The following is a 23,731-nucleotide window of genomic DNA, read 5'->3' as shown; positions in this document are numbered from 1 at the left end:
CCCTTTGCATTTTACAATTCCCTTTTCAAAAATAACACAAGGTGACAAAAATAAACACCGCCCATATTAGAGCTTACAAGAAACTGCAGAAGAAGAAGAAAAAACTCATCACAGTCCCTTCAAGTAGTTTCAAACTGCAGAGGACGGTGGGACAACCTGACTCAGATTTAGTAATAAATAAAAACATGATCAGGGTTCGGTGTGATGCTGTTAGAATGGTGGCAACATTAAACCAGAGGGTGATGAATAACATTTTTTTCCCCCTGCATCTGAACAAGACAAACACACATTTACAACAACGTGAGGATTTAATACTGAGCTTGAAACGTTGCGATAATGACGTACGAAAGGCACGGCGGTTACTGCTGTCCGGTGAACAGTATCTGCGTGCTGTGAAAGGCAAACACACAGACGAGTGTGTCAAGATGCAGTTTCTCACAGCGTAATACTGTGAAAGGTATTTACTCGCCTTAAATTAGGGTTGGGTACTGCACTTTTTAAGGCAAATTGACTAAAAGAAGTCATTCTGAAGTGTAGCAGCAAAACAAACATCATTATAAAACACTGACCATGTATGCTCAATAGCCTAATACCTTAATACGATCTCACTTCTCTGTGAAAACATATAGAGCATTTCTTATTCTATACAACGAGGTGGAAAAGAAAAATTCAAACCACCCAACATAAAAATAATCTTTTACATCTTTACACAAGAGTATACCCAAAGTTATACAGTACTCTTAAATAGCTTCCCTTGTTTTTAGTATTAAAATATATACTCGTAGATTTATATCATAGATTTATGTCCTTGATGTGAGTCCTCTGTTGTCTGTGTGTAGTCTATGTACAGGTTGAGAGACTTGACGTGAGAGGACACGGTGTGTGAAAGGGTCTAGCAGGCTTTGGATGCCTGGATCCTCCGTTCACCTGCAGCACACATAAGACAGAGATGGATTAGTGATGAAAAACGAGTCAGCCAATCCTCACTTTCTGTCTTGATGTGTTTTTATACACCCGAAGAAAATTCCAAACTAAAATCACCTTGTGTTTTTCTGAGTCTCCTCCAAGTCCTGCAGCTCTAGAGAGTCTCTCTTACATGAAGAGTAGTTTGTTTTGTCTCCACAAGTCCTTTTAGCAGCTTCAAAACAGTCCAACTCACTGTCCATGTCAAAACTTTCATGCATGTAGCCTTGGTACACCGCCCCTGGTAAGGTTGGATGCACAGCCACTGTCACAGAGGCGGTGGCTGTAACCATGGTAACAGGTCCCCCAGCAGAGCCTTGTTGTGCAGAGTTGCTGTGACTGTAGCTCGGCCCTTTAGTCCTGTTTGGCTGAGGCCCTCTGCTGTTCTGAAGCCTGGGGCCGCTTTGAGGAGTCCTTCCAGGAAAGTGAGCTCTGTTGCTGGGTACATTTTGAGCAGGCTGGGCCTGCAGTCTCGGAAGACCGCTCTGCCGCTCCTGCTTGTTTCCATCCCAGCAGGTAACCTGGGAGCCGAGAGGTGAATGTGCATTGTGGGAGAATTCGCACTTGGGTTCCACCCTCCCACCGACGGTACTTTCCCTGAAAGGCTTCACCACCTGCAGCAACACATTTTTAGAGATAGAAACATAAATTTTGGACGACTTTGCAAAGTTTAGATCCAGAGCATTTGTGGTGTGTACCTTGAGTTTGGGGAAGCTGGGGTTTTTGCTGGCTTCCAGCAGGATGTGTGATGTTGCGGGAGGAACGCCGGTGTGCAAACCTTGTAATGCACTCCGATCACAGTACTTATAATCCTCCTCTCCGATTCCCGATGTTGTGGTCAGTTCAGAGTAGTATTCTGAATCGGATGACTCTGAAAAGGCTTGCTGACACGCCGACGGCGGGTTGTGGTGGCCTGTGTAGAACCCATGGTGGGTCATTGGAGGAGGCAACGGAGGTTCAGGGGAAGGTGCTGGCAGGCAGCTGGCATTGTCAACGGGTGTGACTTCAGCTGGAGGGCCCATCATAGAGAGGAGAACTGGGAGGAGGACTAAACCATTCAGCATTCCCAGAACAGTCAGGATGGCCAGGACTGCAAAGAAATACCTGCAGGAAAACCAGATAGAAGTCATCCTTTAGAGCGTAAATCTAAAATGGCAATTTCTATTTACCTTGATGTTGTTTGTTTGCACACTTATTTTATTGACTTGTCTTTTTATGCTAGACCACATGACCAGATGTTTGATGTGAGCAAAAACACTCAAATAAACATGTGCACACACGACTTTAAATGTACACACTTAGATCACACACAAGGAAGAGAGACAGCTCAAGGGAAGAAAATAGGGAAAGCCCAATGCTTTTATATCAAAGGCATGGGAAGTGAGGTTGGGGTGGGAGGGTTAAATCTGACTCTCCCTCAACCTAAGCATGCTTTGATGCCACTGTGCTGCTGCTACAAGACTTTCTCTCACTCTGTGTGCATGTGTGTGTTTTTTAATATTTCTTTCATGTGTGTGTGTTTCTGTGTGCGTGTGTGTGCATCTCGGTTTGAGCTCCAAGGAGGCCAGGGGTGGAGGCAGGCCACAAGAAAGAGCTCCCCAAGAAAATTAGAGAGGACTTAAACACTAACAGAAAGCATTGAGAGAGACAGAGAGATGCTAACCACCAGCCAGACTTTAAAAGGTAAAAGAAAAAAAAAAAGGAAGGAGAGGGAAAATGGAGAGATGATGTTGGTACGAGAGGGGAAAAAAGTCAGAAAGGGCATGGATAATAAGCTGTGGAGTGTTGTGGAAACACTCTTCTGCTTGAACGAACTGCTGAAATGATTACAACTCATTTGGCAAAGGTCATACTTCAGTCATCTACAGCTTCCATTAATCATCACTTTACAAGAAAATGCTTTTTGGTTTCCTTTTTGTCATTTTGCACAGAAACGTTTAACATGGCGGAGAAAAATGAGACGTGGTGAGGATGGAAGACAGAAAGAGACAACACTGGGACCTCCAACAGTGTCACTGTCAGGAATGTGTCCGTATTCTGTTTGCATGTGTCCAAATAAGCATTCATGCTTTATTTGAGTGTGTGTGTGTGTGTGTTTTGAGAAAATGGAGTCTCTGAGCAGGGTTGAATTGAGCCTGCTGTTTATTCAGTGTGTTAAGGCCAGGAGATGTTTACAGCAGTGTATTTATCCTACTCCCCAGCTAGCCAGTGTTAGATCACCCCGTTTACCCGACTGCAGCTAAACAAGACCTCCAACAGAGACTAGGCCCCTCCGTCTCACCCCGTCCTCTGACGCACAAAAACCAGTATGCCAAAAACGGCTTTGGTGTCCCCTTAGAAACGATCAAACTTATGGTTTTTATCCCTCCGTTCTCTATATTTTCAGTTCTGTAAAAGATCTATCTACTATCTACCGATCAACCACCTTTCCTGTCCTCCTCCTGCTTCTGTCTCTCTTTCTTCAGGAAAACTTTGCTGGTGAAGCCTGTGAGCTCAAGGCTGTGGTTTTGGGTATGAGCCGAAACCACATTCAGCTTAAAAACATGGAGCAATCCCCCCCCCCCCCCCCCCCATTTTGACCATGAACTAGTGAAAACACACACACACACACACACACACACACACACACACACACACACACAAGACCTCAACTTTGTAGACAGTTGCAGGGAGAGGAGGGAATGCTGTCTGTTGGTGGGCTGCAAACCATTTGACTAAGCTGACCAGTTCAAATTTAGCTCCACTTTTTATTACGGCATTGAGCGTGGCGGGTGAGAATGCCAAATGGATGATAGGAATTTTTACAGTTTCCCGTGTGTGTGTGTGTGTGTGTGTGTATGTGTGTGTGTGTGTGTGTGTGTGTGTGTGTGTGTGTGTGTGAGAGAGAGAGAGAGAGAGAGAGAGAGAGAGAGAGTTGAGGAGAGAGACACCACCCAGTGGGTAGCAGAACACTTCCATGTTTACAAGCAGCTGCTACACACCACCAATGTTTTCCCCATTTGTTGCACTCTGAGGTTGGGGAAGCGTGCATTCATGTGAGCGTGCATGTGCACGTGCATGCACACGATTGTGTGTGTGGAGTGACAGAACCAACTGCAGGGTTGTCACAGGTTGAATGTGTGCATAAATCGGGAGGAGGTAACATTTCCACCCGCATGCAGCCTCCATCACAAACAGGGATTCCCTCCAAATAAAGCTAATCACACACATACACACACATTTCTATATCACAACTTACCTCATGATGAAGTCAAACTCTGACCCTGCCAGCATGAGAACACCCAGCAGTGTGGAGATGGCTCCGTCAACCACTGGGGCGAACATGTGCTCCAACGCCACCGCCGAGCGCTTGTTCCTGTTGCCAATCGCTGTCAAGAAGCCCTGTGGCAGAGGGGAGGGAGAAATAAGTTGGAAATCTTTCCGATCACACAGAACGTGTTTGCGGTGGGGCTTGGCATGTTCTGGGTATCACTATGCTTGACTAAGAAACCAAACAAAAGACTACATTTGCAATCACACATATTTAACAAATAAAAGAACAAAAGTTTCAGCTGTAAAATGATGAAAATTGTTTTTTTATGTTTAAAAATACATTTTCCACAGTTTTAGCAAAGCTACACATATGAAAAACACCAGCTGCTCTAGTCTTCCTAACAACCCACACATGTGTTGTACCTCCATGCTGAATCTTACCAAAGCAATATGAACAGTAAACTCCACTCCGATGCCCACCGAGGCGATCAGGATGACCACGGGAATGGCACTGAGCTTGATGCCAATCAGGCCCATGATACCAAACAACTCCACAGTCATCATGGCCAAGATAAACACCTAGAACACACAAGGAAACAAAATGTTAACAAGTCCTCCAGCAGCCTACAAATGAAAAAAAAAGGAGGTTATGAAGAAGTTAATAATGCTGAGTTAGAGTAAATTGCAAAATGAAGAAAAATACACAATGATTGGGTAAACAGCAGCCAATTAGTTGCATTGTTGACTTACAATGATGCCAGCTGTCCAGGGGTTGAGCAAGAGAAGTGCACACACCAGGAAAGTGCAGGCTAGGACAACACTGATGGACAGCAGGAACCAGTGTCTGAGGCCGATGTACTGCTCCCAGAACAAGAAGGGGTATCCATTTGGGTAGTTGAGCACACCCTTGCGACTAAACTCATCGCAGATGGCTCTCACACTCTCAATGGCCTCCACAAAGTCACTGGCCTGGCGAAGGCCATTCAGGTAAAAGGGGAACTGAGCAAACTCCAGAGGTTCTGCAGCTTGAACTGCGAGGGGAGATTACAAATATCCCATTGGGATCATAGAGCAAAGTGTTTTCTCCACACAGGTTATTCAAACAAGATAAAGCACTTACTGCGCAGATTTTCCCCCGTAGTGTCGTACTTGTCATGAATCCACTCTCTGGGGTGGGGGTAGAAGTTAGCTTGGGATGCGGCGTAGCCCAGAGGATCGTTGCTGACCCAAACTGTCAGGTAGATGTAAAACACCTCTGAGGGGATCAGACCGTCGGCATCCACCAGCTGGCGGGTGGTCAGCTAGAAAAAAGTTATGATTCAAAAGGGGCATTCAGTGTTTCATGAAGCCACAGACTATCCCACAACAATAACATCTGTTTCTCTGTTTTAAGAGCTTCTGTGCAGGTCCTGACCCTTACTTACCTGGCTGTAGTTGAAAGGTTCTTTCTTGGAGCCGGTTTGAATGAGAAGCTTGTACGCCAGAGCTCCATCCTCCGTGCCGTTCCTGTAGCTGTCAGCGGTGATCCTGCCTGCCTGCCAGTCAGCATCAAAAGCAGACTGAAGACCTACGTGTGAGGTAAAACACCCAAAGAGGAAGAATTATTATTTATAAATACCTCCATTTTTATTTCCATCACAACAGAAAGGACTTCCAGATCACATTTGCACTAATGCTGAAAACGTGAAATATCATGTTTCCTCTTTTTTTTCCCCCTTTAGTTGGCCTCGGTTGGCCTGTTAACTATTACTTCCTCTTGACTGAGCCTCTGACACATTACCTAAGGACATACACATTTGCACACACACACATGGGACGATAACCTTTGACCTCAACCTATCCACCATGCCACCCCTGAGTCCAGGTGGAGGTAAAAAAAATAAAAAAATAAAAAATAAACTTTGTGAGTGAACTTTCACTCACCCTTTGCACATTCTCAGCCCCGAACCCACTCCTCTCAAAGAAAACCAAGAGAACAAGTTTTTGGTCATGCCTTTTTTTTTTTTTTTTACCTTTAAGCCAGTCCTGGAAGTAGTGCAGCCACATGCGTGGTAACTTGTTGTTGTCATCTCTGACCACGTATCTAACGGAGTTGAAGGCATTGTGCAGCTGAATCAACAACCGCTGAGATCGAGCGTAGTCAAATCCATCCATGGTCACAAGGTACATGTTGTAAAAGGAGAAGTACTTAAACTGGGCATCGATAAAGTCATACTCCTTGGTGTCACGGGGCACAATGTCAGTCAGGTAAAGGCCGTCGTGCACCATGGTGGTCCCATACAGACTGAGACCCAGTAATCCCAGGAAGAGAGCAACAACTATGACTTTGCTTTTTGGCTTCAGGAGCAAAGGGGCATATTTTTCTCTGGCAAAACTGGACAGGTTCCAGTGCAGGAAAGGGAGAGGGACACACTTCTTCCCAGATTTGGAGTCTTCCACCTGGGCAAGGAGATCCCGTGTGGAGCTGGAGGTAGGGGTGAAGAGCTGGGAGCCGTAGGGGTCTGACACAGGGGTGGTGGTAGGGGAAGGCGAGATGGCTAAAAGCAGAGAATGAAAAAGTCTTTAACTTCGGCACATCATTTCTATAAAATAAAAGAAGAATCTGAGGTATGAGTAATACCTTGAGACTGTGAGGTGGGACAGACGATGATGGAGGCAGGGCTGGTGGAGATCTGTGACGTTGGAGGCAGTATCGTGACAATATGCTGCCCCGCTGCATCACACTGCGTGAACGCCTGCACCGTTGTGGTGATTTGGGTGCTGGTGGTGATTGTGGAACCGGCTGTGTACTGGTGTGGATGCGACGCCCCTGTCGTGGAAGCTTGAGGCTGCTCGCCAGCATCCGACAACTCATGAGACGAGAGGTGGATGACGCGATCGGAGCACGGACTGTACAAGCAGCAGAGGATGTCCAAGCGCTTGTCTTCCCGCCTATGGAGGTCCAAACTGAGGATGGCAGGGAAGATGAGCAGCACCATGGCAAAGTTGAACACCATCACTATGGCCGCCTAGGGAGAAAAATGCAAGGAGAAGAAGAAGGGAAAAAAAGAGAGAAATTTGAGTAATATATGCAACCTCAGCTGGGAAAATCAGAAAAGTCTCCTTTATTTGGGTCCAGGAGCACAACCCCCGAGTAAAGACAAGCCCTGCCGTAAATCAGCAACCAAGAATACAAGTGAGCCAGGAGGGAAGAGAGGGACAGCAAAAAGAGAAATAAATGTTTGAAAGAATGAAAGGAAGAACAGAGGTGGTAGTGGTGGTGGTGTGTGTGTGTGTGTGTGTGTGTGTGGGGGGGGGGGGGGGGGGGTATCTGTTGAGAGTCTGAGCAAAACCATTATCCTTCTCCAGAACTTCCTCCACCCCTCCCATACATCCCAGACTCTGAAGTTGGCATTCTATTTTGTGGTTTCCAGTGTGTGTACGTCTACTTGAGTGTGTGCGTGTGTGTGTGTGTGCGTGCGTGCGTGTGTGTGTGTGTGTGTGTGTGTGTGTGTGTGTGTGTGTGTGTTTCAGACCACCCACAGTTTAGTCACAGATCAGAGAAAACCGCTGTGACGGGCTAGTGATATACTGATCCACTCCTCCCTCCTTCTCTTTTTCTCTTCGTCTGCCTCTCTAAGTCAGTTCGTTGCTCAGTACACACACATGCACACACACATGCACATACACTCGCGCAAACACACTCCCACATGCATGCTAGAACACGCTCCCAAACACACACAAAGCTGGCCCTCTAGGTGCAGCGCCTTTAAAACAGGGAACAAAACATTTTCCTGCCCTTGAATCAGTGTCACCCCTTTAAAGTTATCTCTTTCATTTACAAAGGAGCCTCAGGCCTCACGTTGTGCAATTGTGTTCTTGTTGTGTGTCTCTGCGCATGCATTAGAGGGTGAACGCCCCAAACCTACCTGCAACGAGAAAGCTCTCAAAGCAGGAATGGGCACGAGGGCGGCCATGAAAAAGGCGATCATGTTGTTTATAGATGTCAGAGCCACGCTGGTGCCCGTGCGACGTAAACAATCTCCGGTCCGCTCCTTCGTGGGAAAATTCAACAACACACGTATGAGATAGGGAAGACAGGAGAGCAGCCAAGAGGGAAGCAGTCTAAAAGAGATATTCCAAAGTACCTTAAAGGGGATATTACTTCCTGTCTCTGTGAAGGAGTGAGCCAACAGAAACACGTCATCCACGCCAATTCCTAGCGCCAGGAAGGGAAGCACCTGGGATGGGAAACATCAATGCAGGGCAAAGGGTCAGACTGAGCATTTGAAGTAAGTCAACATCAAATTCTCGGCTCTAAATCAAAGCATTACCCCCCCAAAACACACACACACACACACACACACACACACACACACACACACACACACACACACACACACACACACCCTCTAAGGGTCTATTCATATTCCAAATGCATGTGGTTCCTTTTGCATCGTACCTGTGTGGTTGCAGCATTGAAGGAGAGACCAAGGAGAGAGCAGAGACCCAGACCTGCTGCCACAGACAGGGCCACCAACAGCACTCCCGCCAGTCCAACAGCCCCCTGGGACTTGGCACAGTCCCATCTGAGCATTGTTACGCACGCATAGGCCAGCTGGAGAGAAGATTCACACATAAACACCACGTTTTGTCCAAAAACATTTTAGAAACTGGGAGAAAAGAGATCGAGTTAATCACCATGAGCAAGTATCCTCCAGCCACCCTGATAGCGCTGACATCAGAGAAGGACTTCATGATGTCATTGAGGGTTGTGGTCGAGAAAGCGTGGATGGACTGCGTGGAGTTGGATGGGACGCTCTGGTGAACCACCTGCAAGAGAAGCAAAAAAATCCTTAAAACCTTGTTTTTGAACTTGTGATGCCAACAAAAAACAATTCAAAACAAACCAGAACTTGTTAGACAAAAGAAACAATCAAATGTCTGTTCTCTTTTGGAACTGAGGTCCAACAGTACCAGTCATAGTTCAAGCCTGAAATTTGGTTCCTTAAATGAAGAAAAGCCCATGTTGCTTTGAAAAGCCCTTATGGAAAGTGAGTATGAGAGTGTGAATGTGCGTGTTTTTTTTTTACATGTGGCAGCATGTGTGTGTGTGTGTGTGTGTGTGTGTGTGTGTGTGGTGTGTGTGTGTGTGTGTGTGTGTGTGTGTGTGTGTGTGTGTGTGTGTGTGTGTGTGTGTGTGTGTGTGTGTGTGTGTGTGTGTGTGTGTGTGTGTGTGTGTGTGACAACTGAGGAGTAATGAGCACAGATGCCAGAGGTTGTGAGGTCAAAGGTGAAAAGGATGGGATCACATGTTTCAGGCTACTACTCTCTTCTCTCTGTGCCAGAAGTGAACCAAAGAGTTCCAAGAAAGCCATCTACCTTTAAATATCAAGGCACCTCTCACCGTCTCGATCTGATCTGCTCGTGCATTTACCGTGTCAGGCAGAGGTCTCATGTCTCTGTCAGTTTACGTTGGAGTTTCGTACCCCTCCTCCCTTCCACATGCCCCCCAGTTTCTTCCCTCCCTCCTTTACCCTCACAGTGGTGGGTGTCAGCTATCACGGCAACAGCTTGTTCCTATAACTAGGGCTCTGACAGAGAGAGATGATTGCCCTGCCACACACACACACACACACACACACACACACACACACACACACACACACACACACACACACACACACACACACACACACACACACACACACACACAAACACATACACACACACACACACACACACACACACACACACACACACACACACACACACACAACTTTGTGCCCTGTTCTGCCCCATGATCCCCTTTACAAGGGAGCTGCTGAAGACCGATGGAATTCAAACACTGAAGAGGAAGTTCCTGTGCGTGTGTGTGTGTGTGTGTGTGTGTGTGTGTGTGTGTGTGTGTGTGTGTGTGTGTGTGTGCGTGTGTGCATGCGTGTGTGTGTGTGTATAAGACAGAAAGCGAGCATGTGTGTGTGTATATATCAAGAGCAAAAGCTGTGTAAGATTAAAAAAAAGCTTCATCCAAACATCTCTATTTTTTTAAGTCATGCATGAAATTTGCTCACACCTCCACAAACTTCCTCTGCCAGGACTCGAGGATAGCAGTGGCCTTTTCTTCGTTCCAGTTGATGTCGTGGATCTCGTAGTCGTCTTTAAAGTGCTCGTACAGCTGTTTGGGACTCATCAACAGGAACATGCTTTGGAGAGCTTCCGCACTGCAAAACACATCGCCCAGATTAGAACAAATCAGAGTTATCGAGATCCTCAATGCCCCAAAATAAGGCTAATTATAGGGACTACTCTGTCTCATAAGTAGAACAATAAAAGTCCTTCAGCTTCTGTAAATGTCTAAAGGCTGGTGCTGTGTCTTGTAGGATTTTTCAGTCTGTCTGACGTCCAATGCAAACAAATAAAAGCAGGTGTTATCTAGATTGATGATTTCTGTGCTCCAAACCCAGATGTCCTCCATTTTTTTTAGCATAAGCTCAGCAAACAGCACCACAGCTCGAAATGTTAAAGAAGTGACCATAAATCAGACCAAATAATACGTGAGGCTAATGCAGATGGAGCTGGAGCGTTCTTTTCATTCAAGGCTCTCTTGAGTCCGCGTGGGTCTCAGTCTGGCCTCTGACCCAGTGCTGTCACTTCATTTGTTCTGACCATGTCTTTAAATCCAGCTGATGACAGTAGGAAAATGCACGACTCTTGAGACGTTCTAATAAAGAGAACCGGGGCCAGCTACAGATAAACATGTTTTTCTCCCTGTTCCTGTGTAGCGGAGTGGGAGGCTTTATGTGGCTGTCAATCATCTTTAATTAGCCTATCCAAGAGCGGGGTCAGTCGGGAAACCGATCCCTCGCTTCGAGGCATTCCTTGCATGTGTCTGCACAGTGCATGGGGGGTTAAACAGACTCTCCAACGTACTGTCCATCTGCTTGGCTGGTGAATATTGCATTATTTCACTACTCTCCTAACCTCACATCAGGCTAAATGAAATGTGAAATCACTCGAAACTAGCAAAGCATGATTTTTCTGCTCTGTCTTTAAGACATACACACCTCAGTAGAGTATCCTGGCTGCTTTTGACCCGCCCTCCCAGGATGAGCTCCTCCTGCCAGTGCATGAACTTCCGGCTGAAACCATGACAACCACCCTGGAGACGCCCAGCAATGTCAGGACTCTGAATGGACAGGCATTAGAAGAGTTGAGCAAAAGGCAGGATTTGTTATTAGCTCAGCGCTGCTTTGCTTTCATGCTACATCTGATTTGTAAAAAGGACTCAAGTTGAATTTGCACACATAAACGCACCTCTTCTAGTTCCTTATTGGGCGCACTGAGAGGACAGTCTGGGTCTGACGGGTCGAGACACGGCCTGTTCATGTAGGCGTGTCCCACCTGAGGAATAAACACAGAGTTAAAAAAATTGAAGTAGCTGAAGAAATGGCTGGAGTGAGACAACTTTTCATGAGGTCAATGAATGAGTTAGTCTCTCACCTGGGCTTTGTCCAGCATCTCTTTAAACCCTTCCAGGGAAGTGAACTGGCTTAGCTCCTCCATCAGTTTGACAGGATCTAAATTCATCCACTGGATATCTGGCATGCCCCTGCAGAGAAAACTCACACGGTCACCAACAACCCGAAGCAACGTGGTCACGAAAGCAAAAGAGATCTGCTCTAATCTTCACTCCTTCACTGCTAATCTTTAGTGCGTACACAGGATCTATCAGGTCTTCTTTTTTTTTTTTGTTTCTCTGTTGCAGTGACCTACACAGGAGGCCAGCTGCAGATACAGGATAAAATAGCGTTTATTATCATGTTTCACGCTGCCACAAAGCCCGGGAAAAAGGCTCGGTGGCTGCCTGTTCACTCTCACTCCTCAGTGCCCTGCACCGAGTCATAATGATTACCTCTGCCTCCCAAACATCTTGATAGGAAGGGAGACTCGGGTTGGGAAGAGGGGGAAGAAAGAGAAGTTTAGGGATGGAGGAGAGTAATTAAATGCTGCTGCGCAACTTTTATTTTCTTTTATTGGGGATGTCTAAGCTTTTTGCATGTTTCCTCATGATTCTAATAAACAACACATATTTCAATTGCTTGGACTTTGAAACTTACGAAGCTTCATTTCTGTTCTTTGGGATCATAAATAGAATAAAATAATCCAAAAGTATCTCCAGAGCTCACGTAGCTCTTCCCCAGTCCCACATGCCAGACTCCTTTTTCCGCCAGTTGTAAAGATTCTCCTTTGCAACTCGTTTTTGCTTGACTGAACCAGATTGCTGCTTTGCTTTTTGTTCCTAACCCCATTTTCTCCGTCTCCCCTCGATTGCATTCTCTTTTTCTTCTTTTACATTTCAAACAAGTCCCCTAAATCAGCACTGCTGTCACTCACCACTCAGTTCCACATGAAAAAAAAACCCTCAGTAATAAACACTTAATAAATAACAACAGATGTTGAAAACTTTGTACGGATTACAGGAATGCTTGGATGACGTGTGAATCATCAAAGACCCCCTTCTCCCTCTCTGGTGCAGTCGCACAAACCAACTGGGAGATGCTGAGGATGGGAACGTTCATGTTTGTTTCTGTGCGCCGGCTTGTCATGCAACACAGCACCGTGGGCTCAGACGGATGTATAAACAAATAATTCCTCTGCACAGAAACATCTGCTATGATCTAAACTATCCTTTCTAAAGTAAGCACTCGATTGAAATATCACTTCTGACGACAAAAAAAAAGGAATCCCTTTCAGCGACTATTTCTCAAGAGAACTTTGTTCCACCGAAAAAAGGAGATAGAAAAAAAAACCATGAATCTGTGAAAACGCCCAGATTCCACTGTTAGCTGTCTTTTAGCCTCTCTCCTTCCTTCTTGGGGGACTTGAGGCTTGAATGCTGCCCATTTTATTTGTTGGACAACTTGGGAGCTGGGAGCCCAGGGCATTACCATGAGAATGCCGAGTGTTAGCCGTGAGCTGACAAAGCCGCCCCCCCCCCCCTACTCTGGGGCCCCTGCACTGATGGACACTCACTCGTAAACTGAAAGAATGCTTACCATTGTCTGACCCAAAGGGTTCCCCTGCCACCGCCACCGCCACCACTGCCACCGCCTCCCCGCCCTCCGTTCTACCAACCCACCACCCAGTTGCTGCTACAGCCACCTCCTCTCCCTCCATCCCTCCCTCGTTCCTGCAGCATCTCTCCTCTAACATTCTCTCTTTGAATTTCCCTGTCAGGGACTCCCCCTCTGCTCCTCCTCCAGCCCCCTTCTTGGACCCTAAAAGAACTCTATTACTGACCACCGCTGTCAGTCACAGCACCCACTGACAGACCTCTGAAAGCCCAACTGTATGTCTCCATCCAGCGTGCACTAAAAGTTGTGGACCCCTGAAACAGGCTTGATGTGGATGAGACAGAGGCGGTTGCGCAAAGGTTTATGTTGGATCAAATATTCAGAGACTTACGGTAAATAGGCAGAACCTCCTTGTAGTTTGGCCCCTTCCCAGAAACAGTCCAAAGGTGTGATTATCATACAGGGGAAAAGCTTGTCAATCATCTGGAATCAGGAACAGAAAGCAGAAATTATTAAAACATGACAAAACAGTGAGAAATGTGTGCTCAGAGGAATAAAAACCCTTTTTTTTGCCAACATACCCTTTCAATCATGACATTTTCTATGATGGGAACTCCAGATTTGTAGCATATTTTATTAAGATCCCATGATCTATTAGAAAAGAAAGAAAGTTTAATCACAACTTGGATATTAGTGACAAAATGTCTTAAATGTGAGAAACGTCTTGCCACGTACTTTCCAAACAGTGACACCTGCACCCTGCTGGCAGCCAGAGCGGCTTCCATATGAACCAGCAAAGCCTCCTGGGTAAGAACATCAGCACCCTCTTCTTTGGGGGTCTGAATGAGCATCTGTGAGGTAAACACCGACTCCTCTCCCTGCTTCTCCTTGGTGTAGCGGAGCTCTGTACTCACCCGACTGCCAGCTAGAAAACACACAAAAAAAAGAACAACCAAAGAGAAAAAGACGTTTATTAAGCGCACAGAAACACGTCCTTTCTAGTCAAAGTGCAAAAATGAGATTCAAACATACACACTCCATGCATACACACTTACAAAGGAACACACATGTATATTGACCAACGCCCTTGGCCTTCACCAGTGTTGGTTTTGAAGGCACTTCACACAAGGCCGTGTCTCGCCAAGAGAAATGACTAACACGGCTTCTCATTGGCTGCTTCTGCGAAACAGATGTGCCCTGTTAGTTAGCAAAACCAGCTTTCTGATGCCCCGAAATCTTCTACTGCGCTGCTCCGAGCCGCAGATATGGATTCAAATGCTCTGAGCTCATGGAAAAGCATTGTTCACGTGCATTTATCTACGTCTAAACGCCTTCCTAACGCTTGATGGTTGTCTTGAGTGAAAGAAGTTCACCCTAAAAAGTGAGAGGACAGCGGAAAAGGAGAGCAGAAGAAAGGAAGAACCTATTGAGACGCAAGGGGATAAAGAAGGGTGAGCTGATACGAGGAGAAAGAAATATGGATTTCAGAGGTTCTGAGCTGGAAAGAGCTTAAAAACCCAGAGAATGAGAGGGAGAGCTATGCTGCACAGTGTGGTACACCCCAGCCCCCTAATTACAGGAGGTTGCCCTGAAAAGAGTTTGCCAGCCGGGGGGATCTGCGCCTGTGCCAAGCGGACATGAAACATGCCGCGTTGGATCACAGAGAGCGTGTCTGCCCCTCTCGCTGTCCCACTGCATGACAACCCCAGAGAGAAAGAAAAACAGGGAGGGGGAGAAAAAAAAGGGACGCAGCAAAGTTTGGAAACAAGGCCGACCACCTCCTTAAAACCAAATCCTCGTCTGTCTGTGTCCACGGCGTTGTGCTCAGTTCTGGTTTTACCTGTTTTCGAGCATCTCTTTCACTCTTTAAAGCCAACTACTTTGGTCTCTCCCTCCATCAGTCTCACTCTTTTTCTTTCCCTCACGTTCCCTGCACCTCCCCCAGCCTGGAACAGGCCGCTATAATTGATGGGGAGAAAAGAAAAACAAACAACTCAGGCTTCGCCGCTAAAGTGTGAGATCAGGTTAGAACTCTGGGCCTTGAAGAAACAGTCCAAAATTTCTAGGCTTCGCTTTCAAGGCTTTAATTACGTGTGCAGGGCCTCTGGTAGGCGAGGTTAGTGCATCTGGAAAACAAAAAGCTAACCCTGAGCCCCCAGAAGAGTATACCTTTTTTCACTAATATTAATATTTATGATGATGGAATTCCTACTTGAAGTATTTGTAAAAAGGACCAGAATCCTTTAAGCTTTAGGAGAATCTGGAGCATATCTGACTGGTTAAATAATTTCCACACTGTCATCATACCTGCAAAAGGAAAAAAAAAAAAAAAAAAAAAGGAAATCACACCGAGTGCAGCGCAATGATTACATGTTCAGCACGCCATGACTCCTTAGTTTCAATCCCACACATTTCCAATCAAAAACGACTTGTACAAAATGGAAGCTTTTCCGTTTGCGGACCTTTTCTGACATCTGTTAAACCTTTTTTGACATTTCGTATGTTAACCTCTGCAGTGAAGGGTTTTGATCCCAACAGTAACTGGGTGGCTTGGAGAGACTCTGGCTCTGTAATTACAGGCCTCCTGAAGTAAATTATAGCTATTTGTGTCTCGTTCCTCCCATCTGGACCACACAGGCAGCTGGTCGTCTCTCTCTCTCTGCTCTCTTTCTCGCCTTCGCTCCTCGGCCCCTGGTCCGGCCCCAACCACCCAACTCTGCTTCACAGAAACCCAGCTCGCTACCGCTCCACCAAGCTAACCTCACTCTTTTTTTCCTACCTTTGCTTGTTTCTCTTATCCTTTTCTTCCCTCTTTCTCTCCTTCTGACTGTCTGTTTCTCACTCCTTTTTCCCTCTGCCCCCTTCTCTCCCCCTCTTTCGCTCAAGCCTGTGTTTCAAACACCCTTAAAGAGACAGCTCCCAGAAGTTTTCCCACCCAGGGAAGAAAGCTCCTTTGAGTATGGAAAATTGAGATTTTAACACACTAGAGGCGGGTCATTTTAATACACGCCGTGCTCAAAAACATGAATGGTTTGTCCATGTGAAGCCAAACTGAGGAAAAAATCCACACTCCAAAGACGTCGATCCCAATATTGATGTGTTTTTGCAGGAAAAGTGATCTTAATGTTAACAAAGATGCTTTGAGAAGCAGAGTCCTGACAAGGTTTCGTCGCTTTTAATCCAAAAATGTATCACTTGTGTCTTCCTTCACGTGAGAACACCAAGGTAAACATTGGACCCCATCTCCACTGACCTCCATTATTTCCTCCCCACCTGACCCTTCAAACCCAAAGAACCAAACACGGAGATATTTCAAACTCGTGGGGAAAAAAAACACGTGGATTCTAAAACCTGAAGCAAATCGAGACCATTTTAAAGCGTCTCTGTTCCATCTTCATGGTGTCTTGCAGCCCAGGTTCCAGTGCCAGGCCATGCTAGGTCAAATCAGGCCACCTTCAAACTTCAGTGTGGTAGATTAGCCGAATTAAGGGGCCTCTGAAAGGCCCCACGCTGCTACAGAGGAAGACCCAAAAATGAAGAAGGCTGAAAGTGACATGCATGTTTTCTCTTGCTATGTGGTTGAGTTTTAGCTCATTTACACGGCGTGCCAGCACGAGAGCGTGTACTTGATGGTGAAACTAATGAGGTTTTGATCAATTCAAGAGGAACAGTTCCTTTAAGTTAGAATTCAACTCCATGTCTTAAACTTTACCAAAGCTGAGCCATTGGAACAAGGTCCGCAGACCAGCCCCACAGTCGGGATTTCCCAGCCAGGGCAGCGCCTAAAGCAGGTCTGCTCCCAGCAGATGGGCCTTGCCTCCACACAATCCTTCAGACTGAATGCAGAGCCTTTTGTCATTCAACCCTTCAATTTCTTTCAAATGTTTCCCAACAAACAGCAGAATAAAAAAGGAGCTTTTTCACAAATGGACCAAAACTTTCCCAGCTTGTAAAACAATGGCCAAGCCGACTGTGGGAGGGAGAGGATGGAGAGAGGGGGGCGAGGACCGAGACGCTGGCACGTTGGTGTCTCACCTATAGAAATACAGTGTGTCTGTTTGTGAACTGTCAAAGGTGCTGTTATTTTAGAAGATAAATCTAAGTTGGTGCTTTCACGCGAGAAGACTGCATCATCAATCTGAGTCAGATTCGGTTCTGCAGGTCCTTCGTCAACATCTATCCTGCAGTCAGAAACCATCAAAACAGCGAAAAACAACATGAAAAATCAGTTTCACTTACATTCTATTCAGATGTGCCAGCGGCGTTAGCCACCACACATAAATTTCCACCGCGGTTGGCATTTAGGCACTTTCTATTTCCATATGTATAGCCTTGCCTCTGCTAATTATGCTAATCATGGCCAGTGTTGGCCACTGTGAAAAATAGTCACATTAGACACTCCACTGACCGCTAATACTGCTTAATGTGTGGTTGAAACATACATTCTTCCCTGCCTGAAAAGCAAAATTTTTCCACGTTGCTGGTCGCATTCACGCGAGAAATGAATTTATTGAGCACAAGAAGCATTTCTTTTTTTTTTTCTTCACTCCCAACTACCAACAAAATGTTCAGTCGCCGTCTCGCTCGCTCTCTTTTACTTTTTACACTTGAAGACAGACGCAAATGGTGCAAACTCTAAAGGTGACTGGTGCTGCTTTATTTTCGCCTGGACAGGAGACAAAAGTTGGTGTCCACTAAAGAGAAGAAAGGGTGCCACGTCATACTGATTGAGGTTTTATTATCCTGTTTTTGCTAACTTTGTTGCCTTTCTAGGAATGCTGAAATCTCAGTAGTTCGGCACTCACTTTGTCAAAATTCTGCTGCAAAACCAGACAAGTCAGTGCTGAATATTTGATTGTTTGTCAATAAAATGCAAGTTTTCTAACTTTGTTTGTGTTTCCTGTACAACGTAAACAAAAGTCATGTGTGTAGCGTAAGGTTATTGATGTTCGGGGTGTTTATTTGTAAGGGGGGGTCCATATATTGATGTATGTTTAGGATGGAGGCGGGGGGAGTTGAGACAGGATGGAATGAGGTAGTGTTGATCTTAAGGATGGAAGGAAGGGGGTGAAGTAAACATTTAGAAGTGACCCAGGTTGACTCTGGTCTTGTTTGTTCTCTCTACCAGTGAGGTCTTGGGCCCTGAACGCTGGGAGTTTATTTATCTAGCTGGGGGCACCACCGCGCACTATTCACCTCCAATAATGCCTCATAGAGCTCCCTTTCTCTGTCCCAAACTGGGCTGCTGTGTGCACTCCAATGAATTATAGCATTTACCTGCTGCGCCACGCTGAGGTTTGTTTAGAGAGACTGCTCCAAACCCTGAAATGCCCACGTGTGCATTTGCCCATTTGCGTAAACTCTGAGGTGTTTTTTTTCTTCTTCAACCAGCGTCTCTTTTTCTTTCTTCGAATCAATAAATTTTTTGATCTGTTCATATCCTGTTTAATTTTACCAAACCAACACCACTGTGCGTTCATGTGGCCCGTGCACCCCCACCCCCTCCACATTTGTCCTACACTGACTTTTTATGGCACATGTGGTGCGACTGCTAGGCCCCGTCATATTTGGACAGCTTGAGTCTGTGTATATGTCTGTCATGCCTCACCCAAAGCCTGCCAAGAAAGATGAGTTTAGTTGATGTCAGAGTAAACACCACCTCTTTTACACACAGCCCATTTCTCTTTTTGTCTCCCCTCCTCCTCCTCCTCCTTCCCCAAACAAGCATTTCAAGCGGCGCATTGTGAAGATAAAATAACCAGTAGAAAAGCAATTATCCAAAACAAAGTGTGGAAAAATTTTCACTTTTAAGCTGAAGGGAAACAAACGTTGTAAAAACACTCTACCGCAGCACTTTGCTGGGAAATGAGGAGATGCAGTTCAAGTGAAACAAGTGAAACAAGAAAAAAAATACCAGAAAAAGAAGGAAAAAAAAGCAAGAGCGAGCAATAAACCTTCCAGCCTTTTCCTGCCCCAACCCCCCTATTGTGTCCTCTCATCCCCGTCTTCTTCCTGAACCTCTTTTTATGATCTTTCTTTTCTCCTCGCGAACAATACAGACCCAGGTCACACCGTCATCTCAGATAAAACAAGATCAACTTTCCTCTGGTAAATTGGGGGAATTAAAGAAATTCAGAATTCAAGCGGATCTATTTGAAGAAGGGTTGTTTGTGAGGTGATTTGATGGGTCGTGTATCTGAGCTAAGCCAGAAGCTGGTCTTAATCCCCATCACAGACTAAACAGCCTGATACTGTGGCTTTTCGCCTCACCTTCACAGGTGTGAGGACTGGGGATTAAACCCTTCCACGTCTTTGCAGATGCACAAGAATCCTCAAAGTAAAACAAAATCACCTGGATGAGAGTGGAAAACACAACAATCTTCTGTTGCATCTCTCTCTCTCTCTCTCTCTAGTCCACTCTTTCTAGACAGAGACCGCTCTGCTTCACAGAGTTTGGTCCCAAAGAAGGGAGGAAGCAATTAAAAAAAGCCCTGGTGGCCTGCCTTCACAGAGAAGGCACACACACAGGTAGAAATATAAACACACACACACAGAAAGGGAGGCAAGAATGCAGCGGGGACATTTAGGTGGACAGACAGACAGCCGGGCGAGGGGTGACCAAGACGACAAGTGTACTTGTGTGTGAGTGTGAGAACTCCAGGGGTCAATTCTTGTTTGAATATATGATAGGAAGCATATGCTCCTAACACCTTGCAGGCAGAGCGTTAACACATATGGCGTCAATTCACAGCTAGTTTCCTCTGAGCAAATTAGAGTCTGGATGAGCTTCCTCATACACCAGATATGCCTTTTGTATGCATTTAAACAAAATTCAAACATTATTTAGAGTTTCTTCCCTCCCGTGTGCATGTTGTTTCTCCTCCGTGTTGTCTGGCTCATGTGCGGCTGTGCCTGAGTGTGTGTTGCTCCTTGTTTGTGCGTGTGTGTGAAAGAGGAACAGAGAGAGAACTAACCTCTCCTTGTTACCGAACCACTTTACTCTCCATTGAGGCCCTAGCAGCTTTGTCAATGGGCTATTGGTGGAAAACAAGGCAGGCAGAAACTTTAGAAACATGGCCACAGCCTCTTAAAGGCACAGCGTTCCCTTTTCAGGCTGCCCCTCCACCCTTTGGTGCAGCTCTCTGAATCCCCACAGCAAAACAACTGGCACACAAACATCTAAACATCTCCTTTAAAAGACAACTCAGCCAATCAGCCCAGGAGGTAATCCTGAAGCTTTACACTAACCAGAATGAAACCAGAGGAAATGGAAACTGTGGAATTTAGATCTGTTGTTCTTGCTTTCCCTCCAAATTCAGGCTTTTCTTTGCATTCCCAACAAACTATGTGATCACCTGCATTTACACAGAATGCTTTAAAAGGTGTTCCCGGGAGGAATTTGTTCAAATTCCTGTGCAAGTGAGGCGTACAGCCTCCCCATGCTTCTCCTGACACCAGCGGCGTGGGAGTCCCCTGGCGACACCTCCACACAGGTCCTGCTGGAGCCGCCTGTTCCTGTCCTCTAAGGACACGGTGGGCTTAAAACACCCCATAGAGTCTGTTTATATTCACCAACTGCTGCGGCGCTTTTAGAGCGTGCAAAACAGGTGGGTAAACTTCAGCTGCATTCACTTAATATTTTTTTTCTCCTTCTGGTGAGGAGAGAAGGAGGAGGGAGGAGGGTTTAGGGAGGTGGTGCCTGCTTGCCTCTTGTTGAATGGAATCCAAGAATAGTTAGGGACCACACAGGGAGCTGGGGGGGAAGGGTCAGAGCCCTCAAAGATGGCTAACCATTCACACAGTCCATCTGCTGCGGGGATCAGAAAGCCTGAGGGTTTAAAAGGAATTTGGCCAGTGTGAAAAACTAAATTAAGCTGCCTTCACCTCGGAATATGTGCAGATTACCTAAAGATGAGAAGTTTGTGTGTGTGTGTGTGTGTGCGCGCACGTGCGTGCGTGTGTGTGTGTGAGTGTGTGTGTGCGCACGTAGGGGGGTAACAGATAAGTGTAGGAAGTTTTTCCTAGGGTGTATGGAAGGAAAAGTGTCAGGTACAAGGTTGTGCTTCTCAGGTGAAGCTCTACCTGTGAGAAGGCAAATACTGTAAAAACTTTCATCTAGACTGAACAAAATGAAAAAAGCCAAATCTAAAATAAAAGACTCAGGTAACTGATTTGGATGGAGCTGTTTTTTTTCAATAAATGGAGAAAGAAAGTATTCAAACCATCTTTTTGTTGTTCTTGCAAGATTCCAAGCAGACAAACAGTCCGTCGCTGAAAACCCCCTCCCCTGACAACAAGATCACACTAATGTAGCATCTCTGCATCTTCCCACCAGCTATTATTGTCATTCAAACTCTAGTTAGAAAAATTAAAGGAGCTTCTGTCAGGCAAGCATCCAGAACTTAGAAACATCTACAGATCATGAATGCTTTTCTCTCAATAAACAGCTGAACTCTCTCAAACTCACCTTCAACCCAAAGCTGCTCGATGTTGGTCTCGATGGCTGCGACACGAAGTCCCACAGACAGAGCCCCGAACACCAGGAGTCCGATAAAGAGGACCTTCCCACAGTGGCTCTGGATGTGGCAGCCCAGAGAGAACAGGAAGGCCTGGAACCTCGCCCGGATCCACAGAGGAGCTTTCTGACCTACTGCCTTTCCCTAGATTTAAAGCAGGAGGGAGGGCGAGAAAGCACATCATTGTGGAATTACTGAACATGTAGTAAATAAACCATCATATCTACGAAGGCAGGTTAGATACTGAGTTTATTAATGCATCTCTAATATGAACATTCAAGCCTCTAATATAAAATCAGACCACTATTTTACAGGATGTGCTTGTAAAAGGTAGAGTTATGCTTTTTATAAGGCAGGATTTGAGATTTATAACCTTAAATGTTCTGTTTTGTGTAAGTTGTCTCCTTTTGGAGTCACAAATGGCCCAGCTGTGATTTCTGCTTATGATGTATAAAAAGAGAATTAAGCTCTTGGAATAAAAAAATCTGAAGGATAAATCAATTACCTCCTATAAGAACTCTTTGAATTATTCTTTTTGCTAGACCAAAGTTTAATGTATAACCATGTTAAGGCACTGTCTATTTTATTGTAAAACATATTTTTTATCACTGATACAACTACGATTTGCAAAAAAATCATCATGCAAATTGTCTTTTAACCCTTATTTAGTTGTATTTTAGTAGCTTTAACAGTCTAAATCTGTGTGCTCCAAATGTCACTGCTGCAGAGGACATTGCTCTGCTGTTGTGGTTTCTCGGCAGTGCTGAAACACGTCCAAGCATCCGGGCGGTCCAAAGATGCTTTGTCAGATCAAACTCAATCAGTGAATTCCTCTACAAGACCCACCACATTTCCAAACAGATCCCGAGCCAGTGCGCTCTCCGCCGGCTGTAGGAAGCCAGGAAAGCACGCACAGCGCGTACATAAGGGAACAAACCCCTCTGCTCACTCCCGTCAACCAACAAAAATGAATGAGAAGTTCAGAAACAGCGAAATTAACAATTCATAATTTAACAGATCCTTAGGGAGCCCGACTCCAGATCCCACACGCTCTCTTTCATCACCACCAGAAATTAAATAAAATCTGTATCAGACGACTTGAATGACAACTTGGTCAGTCCACTTTAAACTGTGCCTAAAGTATCACCTTTGAGATCTGTTTAAGTGCGAAAGCAGCGTGGCAGTAGCTGGGTCTCCGGAGAAGATCTGGGTTCACAGGCGGCTGGGTGCGCGTATAACTCGGGGGTAAGTCTCCAAACACGCCGGTGGCCCCCGGGACCCCGTGATCCGAGGCCATAGTCCACACTCGGAGGCTGATCGTGGGGCGCACGGAGCGATGCGGCACAGAGTCGATGCGAGTTCAGAAAAGGCGACAACAGTAATCCAACATAGACGTGGAGCGCATCCAGCACCACCGGCGACAAACTCGCTTTTCTACTCTTCCGTGGAGCCAAACGAGTCTCGAAACTCCATCCCAACATTATGCGCCGAAATCCGTAAAGATCCTTCAGTCTTCATTCGTCCCGAGAGTTCGTGAGACTCAGAGCGGAGCTGTAGTAGTTCGTAGTAGCCTCTCTGAGTGTGTGTGCGTGTGTGAGGGAGTGAGTGAGTTGTGTGCGTGTATATGTGTGTGTGTCTCGAGCCGTCCGTGTCAAGTCTAACTTCGATCGCGTAGCGGTAACATTTGGAGAAGCTCGCCTCTCGGCAAATCCTGAAAAGGGAGGTTTGATGGAAAAGTGCTCCGGCTCCCATTGGCCAAGGAAGAGGCAAATTACTTTGCAAACATCGCCTATTATTAGCTGCTAAGCAACAGCTCACCAAAGTGGAGAGAGAGGGGGACCACCCAGGCTGCTGCTGCCTGGGCTGGAGGGGAGGGGAGGGGAGGGGGAGGAGGACAGAAGAGGGGAGGGGAGAGAGGAACTCTTTCAATAAACTCTGCACGCT

The 23,731-nt window shown here is 46.0% G+C and overlaps 1 protein-coding gene across 1 annotated transcript; it reads right to left on the bottom strand.

The window, feature by feature from the left end:
* Positions 1–790: 790 nt before the first annotated feature.
* On the bottom strand, positions 791–23,314 carry ptch2 (patched 2). The gene is made up of 23 exons (XM_015956967.3): positions 22,935–23,314; positions 21,739–21,931; positions 14,007–14,196; positions 13,853–13,922; positions 13,663–13,754; positions 11,698–11,806; positions 11,512–11,598; positions 11,262–11,383; positions 10,271–10,418; positions 8,896–9,027; positions 8,657–8,812; positions 8,343–8,435; positions 8,124–8,249; positions 6,836–7,223; positions 6,228–6,752; positions 5,640–5,782; positions 5,336–5,516; positions 4,966–5,246; positions 4,657–4,794; positions 4,202–4,344; positions 1,662–2,067; positions 1,042–1,577; positions 791–927 (listed from the first exon to the last, which is right to left on the bottom strand). The coding sequence occupies exons 1-23, from the start codon at positions 23,082–23,084 to the stop codon at positions 924–926; spliced, it is 4,413 nt and encodes a 1,470-aa protein (XP_015812453.3). The 5' UTR covers positions 23,085–23,314; the 3' UTR covers positions 791–923.
* Positions 23,315–23,731: the final 417 nt, after the last annotated feature.

This window comes from Nothobranchius furzeri, chromosome 11, assembly GCF_043380555.1.
Source record: "Nothobranchius furzeri strain GRZ-AD chromosome 11, NfurGRZ-RIMD1, whole genome shotgun sequence".
Lineage (NCBI taxonomy): Eukaryota > Metazoa > Chordata > Actinopteri > Cyprinodontiformes > Nothobranchiidae > Nothobranchius > Nothobranchius furzeri.
This window is presented reverse-complemented; position numbering and strand designations above follow the sequence as displayed.

Coding starts and splice junctions, on each gene's coding strand:
- ptch2 (XM_015956967.3), bottom strand. CDS start 23,084: ATGGCCTCGGATCACGGGGTCCCGGGGGCCACCGGCGTGTTTGGAGAC. Junction 13,755..13,852: donor AAAATGTCATGATTGAAAGG/GTATGTTGGCAA, acceptor TCCTGATTCCAG/ATGATTGACAAGCTTTTCCC. Junction 4,795..4,965: donor CCTGGACAGCTGGCATCATT/GTAAGTCAACAA, acceptor TGTGTGTTCTAG/GTGTTTATCTTGGCCATGAT.